The sequence below is a fragment of the Anoplopoma fimbria genome, chromosome 18 (assembly GCF_027596085.1).
Source record: "Anoplopoma fimbria isolate UVic2021 breed Golden Eagle Sablefish chromosome 18, Afim_UVic_2022, whole genome shotgun sequence".
Lineage (NCBI taxonomy): Eukaryota > Metazoa > Chordata > Actinopteri > Perciformes > Anoplopomatidae > Anoplopoma > Anoplopoma fimbria.
The window spans coordinates 8,797,443-8,811,351 of NC_072466.1; the positions used below are offsets into that span (position 1 = coordinate 8,797,443).

Sequence of the window (13,909 nt, forward strand, 5' to 3'; positions counted from 1 at the left end):
CTTTATCCGTTGCAACGTTTGTGATGTACATACTGAAAATATTGTCCCATAGTTAACACTGTACGATTAAGTACAGTTAACATTCCTTATCTGTGTTTGTCTGTATAAATGTAACTGTAGCCTAATTAAAAGTTACTGATATTTAAAGTCACTTGGATGTTTGAGCTTCACTGTGCAGAATGATGTATGTGATGATTTTGAGAACAGTGTTTACATTCAGCTATTGCCTAGGGCAGTGGTTCTCAACCTTTTTTCAGTGATGTACCCCCTGTGAAATACTTTTTTAGCCAAGTACCCCTAACCAGCGCAAAGCATTTTTGGTTGGAAAAAAAGATGTAATACTAAGCGCTCTGCCATCAGTGTCTGATTTATTAAACTGTCAACACTGACGATTGCATTGTTGCATTAAATTCAGTTTATGAACTTATACTTATATTTTATTGAATATTTATTAAATAACAATTTTTAAAGGATTTTTGAATGGATGCTAATTTTAAATATCTTTTTTTTTTTAATCTCACGTACCCCCTGGAGTGCCTTCACGTACCCCCAGGGGTACACGTACCCCCATTTGAGAACCACTGGCCTAGGGAACTTTTGTCAGTGCTCTAAGTGCACGACTTGTACTTATGAGCATGACTTTGTGATATCACAACTAGTTGGGGAAACAAATCTTGTGTTCAGCAGTCAATATTCACGAATTCGCACTTTTAAATGATGGAAACCTAGTGGGCCTGGCTTTAAAACTATGATCAACAATCCTCCTTGAAACCGAAACCGAAACCAAAAGAGAACCAGCTGTACCCTACTATCCTTTCCAAGAAAAACAGTCGGCACATGACATTTGCACCGCCCTTTAATGCATCACTCCTCCAGTCCTTCCTCTCTGGAGTTTCCCACTGCAAAGTAACTTACAAAAGTGCGTAAAAACTCTTAGTCCCAGAATTTCGGATAGCATAGAATAACTTCGCCGTCATTATGTGGCTGCCTTGCGGATCCACTTCAAAGTACATCGTCACTTCTTTTCGTCGTCGGGTCTTTAAATCGTATTTCCATATTTTGGGTCGATTGAGATGCAACGTAGCGGCGTTTATGCCGGAGGCTGCGGGCTTTGAAGGCGTGTCGGACCGCTCCACGCTGCAGGAGTTCTCGGTCTCCAACAGCGAGAGCTTCTGGGCCGCAGCGGCGCGCCAGAGACTGAGCTGGATCCGTCCCTTCCACACAGTCCAGGACTGTGACCTGAGCCGGGGGAAGATCAAGTGGTTTGAGGGAGGACAGCTGAATGTGTCCGGTGAGATTATCTTCACATTAATAAATAGATTTATTAGAATAAGCTGAGATCAAGTCATATTCAGAGGTAGTTCCCATGGTGCTTATTGTAACACAGAGAGATCATTGTGCAAACCAGTCCCTCTCAGTGTATACTGTGTATTCAAAGAAGGACTTGAACGCAACACTTTAATGTGTCAGTTGATATGAATTCTTCTTTCTCTGTGTGTATTTGGTTTTTGGCACATGCAGTGAACTGCCTGGACCGCCACGTACACACTTGTCCAGAGAGGGTGGCTCTGATCTGGGAGAGGGATGAACCGGGGTCAGAGGTTAAGGTCACCTACAGGTCAGCAGGTTGGATTTGATGTGTGTATGTGTGTGTGTGTGTGTGTGTGTGTGTGTGTGTGTGTGTGTGTGTGTGTGTGTGTGTGTGTGTGTGTGTGTTTCTCCTTTCTCCTCATGTGGTGTAGTTCATAGATGTTTCTTTACAGGCAGTTGTTGGAGATGACATGTCGTCTTGGCAACCTGTTAAGACGTCGTGGCGTGAAGAGAGGGGACTGTGTCACCATCTACATGCCTTCTTGCCCTCTGGCTGTGGCGTCCATGTTGGCCTGTGCCCGTATTGGTGCAGCACACAACGTGGTGTTTGCAGGGTTCAGTGCTGAAGCGCTTGCAGAGCGAATCCGAGACGGTGAGACAGTCTGACTGATATCAAGATGCTTCAGTGGCTGCATGAGAGTTCAAGGACACATTTTAAAGCTGAACTGATATTTTATATTATTGATTAAAAGACCTTGTGTAATGTGAGAGCGATTGCTTGTAGTGAGGAATCCTCAGAGGATAAACACACAGCTGTAGTTCCCTTAAGCTCTATTGAGCATTTTAGTGTCTTTCAGCTTAAAGGCTGCAAATTAACTGTTTCTGTTCAGTCTTTCTGTTAACCTTGAATCTAAAATCAGCTATGTTTTGTAAAAAAGCCATAATAATCCACTGAAAACGTATTGCCCAGCACCAAGCAACAGACAAGCAAAGCTAATAAGCTGGTGAACATAATGTGTAAGACCTTTGTTTTTGTTTTTTTGGTGATATAACCCAACACAAAAATGTTGAATTTGTATCCGTCATAAATACAGAGTTTGATAAATTGATAAGTATGATAACTATTCCAGTCAGCAGTCTGATTTTCATGTGCATCACATTTTCAGCCCAGTCCAGCACCGTCATCACGGTGAACCAGGGCGTCAGAGGAGGTAAAGTCACCGAGCTGAAGAAGACGGTAGATGCGGCCGTTCAGAGCTGTCCGGGAGTACAGCAGGTGTTTGTTGCCATGAGAACAGAGAATCCGGTCGCCATGACAGCCAGGGACGTCGACATGGAGCAGGTGAGAGATCAGACCAATCGGATCTTGATTAAGATATTAATGCAAATAGCAGAGGACTGCAACTGCTCTGTGTCACTTTTCCGTGCATAAATAAAGATTTTAAAATAATATTTAAAAATGAAAAAAAAAAAATTGTTGTCGGTTAAAATGGATTCAATGGACTAACTGATCTGAATCAACTAATATTTTTGATTGAAAGTGCAGAGGAGTTAGATCAATTAGATCAATGTTTCAATTTTATTCTTAATCCCTTTAGGCCTTGTGAAATGTTCTCTTCCTGCATCTTAAAAAGTGAGGTTGTGTTGCAACATCTTTCAAAATATACAAAATTGTGTAATGCAGGAGATGCTGAAGGAGGATTTGGTGTGTGAGCCAGCTGCCATGGACAGTGAGGACGTCTTGTTCCTGCTTTATACATCAGGCAGCACTGGGAAGCCCAAAGGACTCGTCCACACTCAGGCTGGATACCTGCTGTACGCTGCACTCACACACAGGGTAAAGATCAAACACGACCTGCATCTGCATAATCACATAAAAATGATCTTGTAAAGCGAGAATTATATTCTTCTCTTCATCTTGGATGTTCAAAATGTGATCCACAATCCAGTGTCTGACCATTTGCAGAGGAAATCTCAGCCTAATCGCAACAGGTTACAGAGGAGATTTTCAAAAATGGTGCTTTAGTTTTAGCATGATTAATTTATGTAAAGTTTTCATTTTATTTGATTATCAAGATATATATTAATAACTACATTTGAAGCTTAAATTAATTATATAAGACTGTGTGTGGCTGTTCGAAACAGGGCAATTGCTTAGACTCCGGTAATGCAGCTTGCAGCTTTTTCAACAACTGCTCATTCAAACAACCTCACACTTGACATTGTGCTTCCTTTGGTCCTGAGCGATACACATGACGAGTGTCAAGTCGATCTAATGAATGTCTGTCGAGAAAATTAATAATAAACATGTCTGTAGAACTCAAGAACGCACACTTGACATTGCACATCTTCTGGTCCTCAGCAATAGTCGATCTGATGAACAGTTGTCCAGAAAAACTAAGGACATACATACAGTACTAATACAAACGCACAGAAAGAGACTCCTTCAATTTTAAGTGGATAAAAATAAATAAAATACCATATCTTCTCTTTTTATCCAATCGTCCCATCAATCTTCCCTCTCATCACCAGTATGTCTTCAGCTACCATGACGGAGATGTGTTCGGCTGTGTGGCGGATATTGGTTGGATAACAGGACACAGTTACAGTGTCTACGGGCCTCTGGCCAACGGGGGAACCAGTGTCCTTTTTGAGAGCACTCCTATTTACCCCAACCCAGGTATGAACGTCAGCAAATGTACCTACCTACATTACCAAAAAATATCTGATGCTAAAGATTATTATGTAACATTTTATTTGTAAAGTGTTGGCAGACATCCTCTAAGTATTCCTGTCCTTTGCCAAGAGCTCTGCATTCCCGTGTCTTTGTCTATTAATAACTGTTTAGAGTTAAAGTTTAACTAGGCCATACCTTCCACACTAAAATTAGCACTTCTATATACACAGGAGTCAGGGCACAGTCATCATGTGTGTCAGCACACACACCTTGTTATTGTCAAGGTGAAACAAGAACGCCATTTATAGTTAGTCTTAATTCTCAGGCTACTGCTTTACCCTGATCTCTAATTTCTGATTCAGATGTTCAGTTTCCTACAACACATTGTAGAATATCTCCTTTGACGTTGCTTATTTTAACATGTTATGTTGTTCACAGGAAGGTACTGGGAGATGGTGCAGAGACTTAAGATAAACCAGTTTTATGGAGCTCCCACAGCGATTCGCCTTCTGCTCAAGTACGGAGACCAGTGGGTCCGCAAATACGACCGCTCTACCCTCCAAACTCTGGGCTCTGGTATGTCAAACACGACACTTAGAAATACCATTACGGGCATACTTCGAATACTTCGACCTACCATACTTACCCCAGTTGTGCATGGACACAGCTTTTAAATGCAATGGATGATAGTATATAGTGTGACGTGGACATATAGGGCTCTCACTATTTTGTTCGTACATTTGGTTTACATAGTTAGATTATGATGGATATTGACAAGCAAAATGTTACAATTAGGCAAAAAAAAAAAGGTATTGCAGTGCAGCATCACTCACAGTCCATTGTATTGTGTTCAAGGGCTGATGACAAATTTACGCTCACTATCGCAGCTGTAGTCCTACTTTGTGGTGACCATGTTTGTTTAGTATGCAATTTCCCTATTTACTTTGATGAGTTAGCATGTATTGAGTTGTTTTATCCAAGTCAACCTGCTGGTATGTACACACACCATGTAAAGAAGCATGCAAAGCTTCACTCTGGGGGTCGATAGTGTTTGTTGTGTTTCCTTTTCCCCTCCTTTGCTATTAAGTGCACACATGGGCGACATACTTAAGTTATATTGAAAGTCAAGCCTGGTTGCTATGTCAAAATGCCATAGCGAAGCACAGCATGCCAGGAGAGTACATGCTAACACACACCTGTTCCTTTACATCATGAACACAAAGCTTAGCATAAAGAATATAAATCCTCCACCACACCTTGTGTGCAAAGTATAGAATGAAAATGCATTGAAACAAGTAAGCAAAAATAATATATGTCCACATTTTCTGATTGAAGTTGTCCTTCTCTGTCTGCAGTGGGAGAGCCCATCAACACTGAAGCGTGGGAGTGGTACCACAGAGTCGTCGGGGATGGACGCTGCCCTGTGGTGGATACCTGGTGGCAAACAGGTAGGTGGGACTACACAGAAGTGTGGAATTTATTGGCTATTGCTAGTTAACACTGACACATTTAAACCACTTTAGCCAGGTTTCCATCTGAAATCAGTGCAAATTTTAACAGAAATTCGAGAAAATTGCAAAAGAAATGCAAATGAATGCTTGTTTCCATCCACTACAGTTGAGGGATAATGAGGAGTTTGTTCATCATGATAAGCAGAGCGTGACAAATCTCAGGTCGGAAAAACCATTATTCCGTAACATAGACTGTTTACAAGAAGTCATGTTGATGTAGTCATCATGACATCATCCATTGGTTTGTGGACTGCTTTTGCCATCTTGGTTTTTTTCTCATTTCAACCAGAAGTGAAATGAAAGGGTGGAGCAAACTGCACTGAACAACAACTGAACTTTGAGTAAGACATTTTTAGATGACCAAAATGTTAACAATCAACTCAGTTCATGAAAGTTCTAACGCAAAAATACTGAGCAATGTCTTGGTAACAACCTGTCAATCACACGGTAGCCATGCCCTAAAGCTCCATTCAATCTGACATCTTTTTGCTACCAGAAGAGTTTCAAGAGCCCCCCTGATGGCCTCTTGAAACTATGTAAATGTAAGGCACATCCGCATTGGCTTCACTTTTCAGACCCGGAGGTTGCTGAGTGTACCAATGCTAAAGAAGAGGCAATTGAATCAAAAGAGTGCCAAAACTGTGAAAAACAATGGAAATAACTTGATGGAAATATGACCTAGCTGTTCGTTTCATGTTACTTGCTTCATAAACGTCATCATTTATTTGCTAAATCTGTTTTTATTGCACTTAGTCTAATTTCACCTCAGCCAGGCATAAAAACTTGTTTTCCCTCAGGTTTTTTAATTTATGTTTAAATACACATACAGTAAAAAGAGGTGGATGGATCCAAAATCCATGATGGATCCAAAATCCATAGTCTTTAAATTTACTGTGCTTACTTTGAACTTGGTTTTGTCTTGTGCTGTGAGCCTTACTGCAGTATATTATTGCATTTTAGGGCAGTTAATGAACAGTTAAGTTCATTAACTCTTTCATGAACACAGCCACGTCTGCGGACACTAAAACTGCCAGTCAGCCGGTCTTAAAGGGAAAGAACAGCCTTCTCCATCTCTCTAACAATAACAGTGTTACATAACATGCCTGCAGTCGTGTGTTACTATACATACACAATGTTACAGTACGTGGGTGTGTACATACACGGCACACACTATCACATACACACACACACACACACACAAGCATAAACTGTGGGAAGGTTTCCATTCACTCTGGGTTCCCACATCAGACCAGATGTTTTCTTCCCAGAGTAGAACATCTGATTTGGGTAGCAGAGGCATGAACTCGATTTTTAACTTCAAACTTTCAAACTAATAATTTCAGTCTCCATTAACATAATTGAACACCAATACTTTCATCCCTGGTTTTGGTTGTCAAAAGGTTAACAGAAGCCAGTTTAAGTTTGATAACATCTTGACCGCAGAATGCAGAAGTTATGAACATAGCTGCCAAAAGAGCCACGTCACAAAAAAAACGATCACGGTCGTCTGGAGAGACTCAGATAAGTATAGTATGTGCTACTTCCAGCTATCAGATGAGTCGCTATAGTTCAGTTTGTACCCTGACCTAATTCCAAAACCATGACAACTTTAAATTTGGTGTTCAATTTGTCTGTATATGTCACAGTCACACCTGTTCACTCTTCCTGCACTATTTCTCTCAGCTCACAGCCCAGCCCCCTCTCTCTCTCTCACACACTCTCCCTCACTCACCTAATCAGCCTCATGCAGTGCACCTGTCTGCCACGCCCACCTTGTCAGCACAATCACTCTCACCTGCTCACTCTGCTGCACTGCTCACCTCAGTATAAATACCCCAGTCTCACACACACTCACTGCCAGATCGTTCTCCGCATTATGCCAGACCTTCCAGCGTTATTCCCCGGACTGACTTCCCGTTGCCGACCCCGCTTGTTTGGACTTCCCCGCCTTGCCTCTGCCCCGGTTAACTGACTCAGCCTTCTGTCCCCGACCACGAGATTAGCCTTTGCTCCTTTTGGTTTTTGTCTGCCTGCTCCGCTGACGGATCAGTGCTCTCTAGAGTAGAATATTCCCCGTGAGTTATCTCCTGCCTGTCTACCTGCTGTTTGTTCCGCTTTGAATAAAGCTCCTGAACATTACTCTGTCTCCTGGTCGTACTGCACTTGGGTCCACACACCACCCGTTACAGTATATTTAATATAGTGAAAAAGAAAGTATAACTGTTTGTAAAAAAATAAGCTTTCATAAAGTAAATGTATAGTTATATTGATACTTTCTGCCCTCTTGTATGATTTTAATACAAGATGCCAGAGTGAAAGTGTAACAATATACTCATACGTTACTGACTGCGGCAAAATACATTACAGTGACAGTATAATTACAGTAATTGCCCTTGGTGGGACGCATCATCTATAGCTGACCTCTGAAGTCACTGAAAAATAACTACTATTCACTCACTAGAGTAGCTTATAATGGTATATCATGACAGCATGTTTGAAATCAGCTGGTTTCACTAATATAATACATTTAACAGATGAACACAAAACCTGATTGACACTGCGTTTTTATCCTCAGTCCCTCCAAATTAGATTAAGTAATGACCAAATGGAGCAAAGCTGCAATAATTACCATACAAATGGCAAAAATCTATAATTAATGGACGATAATTAAACATTAGAGCATCATGAGTTTGAGAATTACAGACACAGATATGACCCAAATACCCTACTTCAGTAAAAAGGATTATATGATGTTATTTTCCTGGGCCAGTGTTTCCAATTAGGACTAAGTGGCATTATTCATTAATGCCATTTGGTTGATCTAGGAGCAAGTAGCCTGTTTAGAGGGAAAAATAGATTTCAATCCACTGTTGGCATACGGCCTCCGTGTTGGATCATACAGGACTAGAGAGGTGAGAGTATGCAAGAGGACAGGAGGTAAAAAAAGCTTTGTAGCATCTCACGGTGGTAAAGTAGAACAAAATATATATTTATTGTAGTATCTTTATCAGGGTCTCTCACAGTTTGGATGACTGGGTGTAATTTTGGTAGCCAGCATATGAGTGAGGGTCGCATAGGAAAAATGCATACATAAAACAAAATATGTTTTTCATCTCACTTCCTTCTGTATAGAAGGTTGAAAAAAGTCATAGTATAGTATGTCGAAAAAAGTAAAAGTCATAGTATGTCGAAAAAAGAGTTTAAAAAAGTCATAGTATAGTCTGTCGAAAAAAGCCATAGTATAGTATGTCGAAAAAATTGAAAAAAAGTCATAGTATAAAATGTCGAAAAAGTAAAAAAAATCATAGTATAATATGTCGAAAAAGGTCATAGTATAGTATGTCAAAAAAAGTAATTAAAAAAAGTCATAGTATAGTATGTCGAAAAAAGTAGTGTAATTTTATAGTGTGGTGGAAATTGTCTGTAGAAGTTCAGAAATAAAATGATTCAACACAAATGTGATAAGGTTTGTCCTCCTTTAATACCTATAGAGTGTGTTGGTCTGGGAAGGGACTGGATGGTGAAGTCTCATGAAGTTTGAGGTTTATCAGACTCACTTAGCACAACAGTCCCCTTCTCCCAAAACACACTCTCTTTTAATACAAGTCATAGGAAGGCAAGTACATATATTTACATATAATACTGCATACAAAGATAGAAAAGGACAGTGGAATTTACTGAGACTAACTCAGTAGCACTACATTTGCTCTACATTCCCCTTCTATTGTTATTTCAAGTGTATACAAAATGTGTCAGGGCATCAACAGAAGTATTCATGTAACTGTTTAAACCACAACACCATTTATTGAAGAACTAGAAAAGCTGGTGATACATCAAGTTTCAATTCTGAGTCATGTTGTGGAAGTTCGTCTGAGCATTGGGAACCTCGATTGGTGTGTGTTGTCTTGTTGTAAATGTCCCCTTTATGGTTTTCCTGTGTGAAAATAATGGGAAACACTATTATTATTATTGCTAGAAATTTCAGACAAAGAGTTCCTCTCAATCCACACATTCCTGGTCCTCTAAACGGATGCCATGGTCTGCGTTCCAACGTTGAGCCCTCGTTAGTGACACAGTTGTCTAACGCCTTCACTCAGGTGGTAGCTTGGCACACTACTTGTTGGAGGAGGGCTCTGTTTTATCCCTTGCTCGTTATGCTGGGTTGTTTTCTTCAGACAGTATATCAATACTGTCACCTTTACTTCTCTTCCTGCTGTATTGCGATGGTCACCCAGGAACAGCGATCCACCTACACTCCTGGCAAATGTTCTCGCAGCTGCCAACTGGTGTGGGATGTGAACTATAGGCCCATCATCGTCGTAAGGCTCGGGGATACGCTAATACAAGTCATGAAAAATCATAGTCTATAGTATGTCAAAAAAAGACATAGTATAGGTTGTCGATTTTTTTTTTTTTTTTTTTTTTTAACAATATGTCGAAAAAAGTCATAGTATAGTATGTCGAAAAAAGTCAGTATAGTATGTCGAAAAAAAGTTCTACATAGTTTGTCAAAGAAAGTAAAAAAATATGTATGTTTATAGTATGTCGAAAATAGTAAAAAAAAAACATAGTATAGTTTGTCGAAAAAAGTCATCGTATAGTATGTCGAAAAAAGTAAAAAAAACGTCATAGTATAGTATGTCGGAAAAAAAAAATTTAAAAGTCATAGTATAGTATGTAGCAAAGGAAAAAAAAGTCATATATAGTATGTCGAAAAAAGTCATAGATTAAAAAAAGTTCTACATAGTTTGTCCAAGAAAGTAAAAAAAAAAGTCATAGTATAGTATGTTACAGTATGTTTATAGTATGTCGAAAATAGTAAAAAAAAAAAAGAAAAGTCATACTTTAGTACGCCATAAAAGTAGAAAGAAGTCATAGTATAGTATGTCAAAAAAGTAATTTAATAGTATGTGGAAAATTTTAAAAAATATGTAAAGTATGTAAAATATAGTCAAGAAAAAAGTCAGAAATTAAAAAAGTCATAGTTTAGTTTCCCCCTGTTTCCAGTCTTTATGCTAAGCTAACATAACCTGCTGTTGGCTGTAGTTTCGTCCTGAAAGAACACAGAGTGGTATCGATCTTATCTAACTTTCTGCAAGAGTCTGAATGATCGTATTCTCAAATGGTGAATTATTCCTTTACCATTTTATAATTTTTTAAGACAGCCCTCGTTCATTTTAGAAGAGGCTCAACTGAAAAGCGTTGATGCTTTTTTGGGGGGATTTTAGTCTCACGGTTACAGTTGATTTGAACAGGATGCCAGTTGCTAATGCTATTGTGGGATCATCTGTTGTGTCCTACTTAATAACGGGTCCCCTCTGCCGCTTCCAGCACTGTTGCCACCAACACCACCAGGCGGATTACCATGGGCCCTCGAGGTCCCAAATTAATTTACTTAGTATGGCTGATAAATCCACTATCTACATTTTTCAATGTATCAAGGGCATATAGGTTTACAAATTGTTAGTTAACTCTGTCATTTAACTTCTCCTACTGTCCCTTTTATTTAACCTCCCCTCCCCCCCATTGTTTATATAGAATAATAGCAGCTTTATAATCTGCCTTGTTGTGCTCTGTGTTCATAGAGACAGGTGGCATCTGCATCACCCCAAGGCCATCAGAGCCAGACGCAGAGATTGTCCCAGGAATGGCTATGAGACCTTTCTTTGGCATTAAGCCTGTGCTCATGGACACTGAGGTAGGTGTGTGTGTGTGTGTGTGTGTGTGTGTGTGTGTGTGTGTGTGTGTGTGTGTGTGTGTGTGTGTGTGTGTGTGTGTCTCATCCCTGAAAATGCTGGATGGCTGGGAATGGCCCGGCGGGAGGGTCAGATTAGGATTATAGAATAATCACCAGCTGTGTCACTTTTGATACCCATCCTGCTCCCACCCATCAGTCCCAGTCTGTGCGTGCCAAACTCCCCAATAAAATCTGTCACAATACTTTGTGGCTATTGCAGATGATTTTGAAACGCACAGATTGTGCAGACAGTTGGAGTGGCGGCTCATCTCTCTTCCTCTTGCTCAACAAAAAAAACTCCTTTTAAGAGTCAGTTTACACAGGGTTCAGTGTGGCAGAGGTTTATTCTGTTGGTTCTGTTTCAGTCTTGTCTAGTTGATACATCAATGACCATTCTCAGAAATTGCATGCACTTAATGATACTTTTTAGGAAAATAATGTTATACATATATATGATTTATTTAGCTTTCTTTGTTTCTTGCGTTAACATTATGTACTTAATATTTTTTTCAGGGAAAAGTGCTGACTTCCAACGACACGTCTGGAGCTCTGTGTATAGCTCAGCCCTGGCCTGGTATGGCCCGAACCATTCATAACAACCACCAGAGATTCATTGAGACCTACTGTCAGCCTCATCCTGGTACAGCATGATGTGTTCAGGATAAAAAATCCCTCTATTTTTATAGTGTTTTCTTAATTCCTTTGGTTTTTTAAGTGAAGACAAGAACTCAGTCTTTACAGCTCTCTATCTTTTTGCCAATAGGTTACTTCTTTACTGGTGATGGTGCCTATCGTTCTAAGGAGGGGTATTACCAGATCACTGGCCGCCTTGATGATGTCATCAATGTGAGCGGTCACAGGATTGGGACAGCAGAGATAGAGGATGTGGTGGTAAGGTCGATCAACAACTAATATGTTATTTAAATGTCTTTGAGAATTGCTTCTACATTCATATAATGATAACATGGAAATGTTTTGTTGAGAAGTTCATACTAACTTTATCTTACTAGTATGCTATGGGGGAATTGATTTCTCACCTTAGCTCAAACTAACAATAGTTCTACATTTGTTGGGTCAAAATGTTGAACAAGTGGAGATTTTATTGTTTTATGGCTCTATGGGAAATGTTGAAAAAAATGTTGAGGGCCATGGATGTCCGAATTCAAGTCCTAGGCAATCTATAAAGTATTTATCAAAATATTTAATTATTGACCAACATTGGCTTACCTCAAACCATGTTTTTTGGCATGGCTGAAAAATAGAATAACGAAAGTTCTCAAAATGACTATAATTGGATATGGAAGCAAAAAAATGTGAATACAATTATATTCAAAATGAATAAGGAAACAGTTGGAAATCATTGAGCAGGGTAAACGTAATTTCAGTTTGATTAAAAGTTCTCCAAAGAGACATGTATGTTTTTAAGCAGTTAAAATGCCTTCCCAGAAAGTGTACCGATGATCCTTACTGATTTCTGTAACAGAATCAATGCTCTGCAGTGGCTGAGTCTGCTGTCATAGGATACTCACATAACATCAAAGGACAAGGTGAGAAAGAAATCTTTTCTCAGTGTCATTCAGTCAAAAAAATGCATTATTTAAAAAACAAAAACAAGGATGTCTATCATAGTAAAGACTTCTCTTTGTTGTCAGGGGTTTATGCCTTTGTGGTGCTAAAGAAGGATGTGGAGGTTCGAGAGGCGGACCTGTGTCAGCAGCTTAACAACATGGTGTCTAAAAAGATCGCCAAGTATGCCTGTCCAGACTTCATCCAGGTAATTCTGTCTAGCCGTCTTTAAAATCCCATTTAATACTAACTGGTACTTAGTCACGTCACATCATGTCATTCTCACAGTTCGTCCAGCGGCTGCCAAAGACACGCTCCGGTAAGATAATGCGCCGGGTGCTGCGGAAAGTGGTGGAGCGTGATTTGAACGGGGTGGGTGACCTCAGCACGCTGGATGACCCCGCAGTAGTTCAAGAGATCATCGAAGGTCACCGTGAGCTCTGCAGTAAACAACAACCACGATGATGCCGTTTCTGAAAACATTCTCATTTAGAGAGGAATATGGAAGTGAGGCTTGGATGTAACTCACTGTTTCACTTAGCCAGACGTGCAATTTTATCAAAAGAATACTTTAAAGGCCAAATATTCCCATTGTTTTTATTGTACATATGACATTTTTATGAAATCACGTAAACAACTCTTTAAAATGATGTTCAGACTCTGCACTTGATAGAAGTTACAAAGACCTGAGCATATTGTGTTTTCATTAAGAAGTGATTCAACTTATATAAAACGACTATCCCCAATGTAATTATTGTAAACATAATACAATAAACAAATGTAAAGGTGCCTTACAGAAAGATTTACTAAGTCAAAAGTGTCCTTATCTTTCCTGATTTGTTGTCAAAATTTTCTCTGGTAAATACAGAGCCATCAAAACTTTTGTTTGGCAAAGTCTTTGGGTCCAGAACATTTTAGTCGAGCTCTGACTCAATGTTGCATGAATACATTCAAACTGGATGAGTATAGTTGTCCATCACCACTGCAGGAACTTGGATTTAAAGTACCTTGTTGAGGAGCACTTGAGTGTTACTAACTGAGGAATTAGGGAGTGTTTTTCTGTCCTCGTCTCCCACACTGAAGCTTCCTGCACGTCCAGAGTTTAAA

General features: G+C 39.6%; 1 protein-coding gene across 1 annotated transcript; it reads left to right on the top strand.

Moving 5' to 3' along the window:
• Positions 1 to 862: 862 nt before the first annotated feature.
• Positions 863 to 13,898, top strand: LOC129106819 (acetyl-coenzyme A synthetase 2-like, mitochondrial). Its single transcript, XM_054618055.1, has 14 exons — positions 863 to 1,291; positions 1,522 to 1,618; positions 1,764 to 1,963; positions 2,478 to 2,653; positions 2,996 to 3,148; positions 3,844 to 3,991; positions 4,427 to 4,564; positions 5,344 to 5,436; positions 11,085 to 11,197; positions 11,750 to 11,876; positions 12,000 to 12,127; positions 12,720 to 12,783; positions 12,889 to 13,010; positions 13,091 to 13,898. The coding sequence occupies exons 1-14, from the start codon at positions 979 to 981 to the stop codon at positions 13,265 to 13,267; spliced, it is 2,049 nt and encodes a 682-aa protein (XP_054474030.1). The 5' UTR covers positions 863 to 978; the 3' UTR covers positions 13,268 to 13,898.
• The last annotated feature ends 11 nt before the right edge of the window (positions 13,899 to 13,909 follow it).

Bases quoted from the DNA above. Each gene is read 5' to 3' on its own strand.
- LOC129106819 (XM_054618055.1), top strand. From the start codon at position 979: ATGTGGCTGCCTTGCGGATCCACTTCAAAGTACATCGTCACTTCTTTT. The intron at 3,149-3,843 runs GTAAAGATCAAA...TCTCATCACCAG, and splicing joins ACGCTGCACTCACACACAGG to TATGTCTTCAGCTACCATGA. The intron at 12,128-12,719 runs GTAAGGTCGATC...TTTCTGTAACAG, and splicing joins CAGAGATAGAGGATGTGGTG to AATCAATGCTCTGCAGTGGC.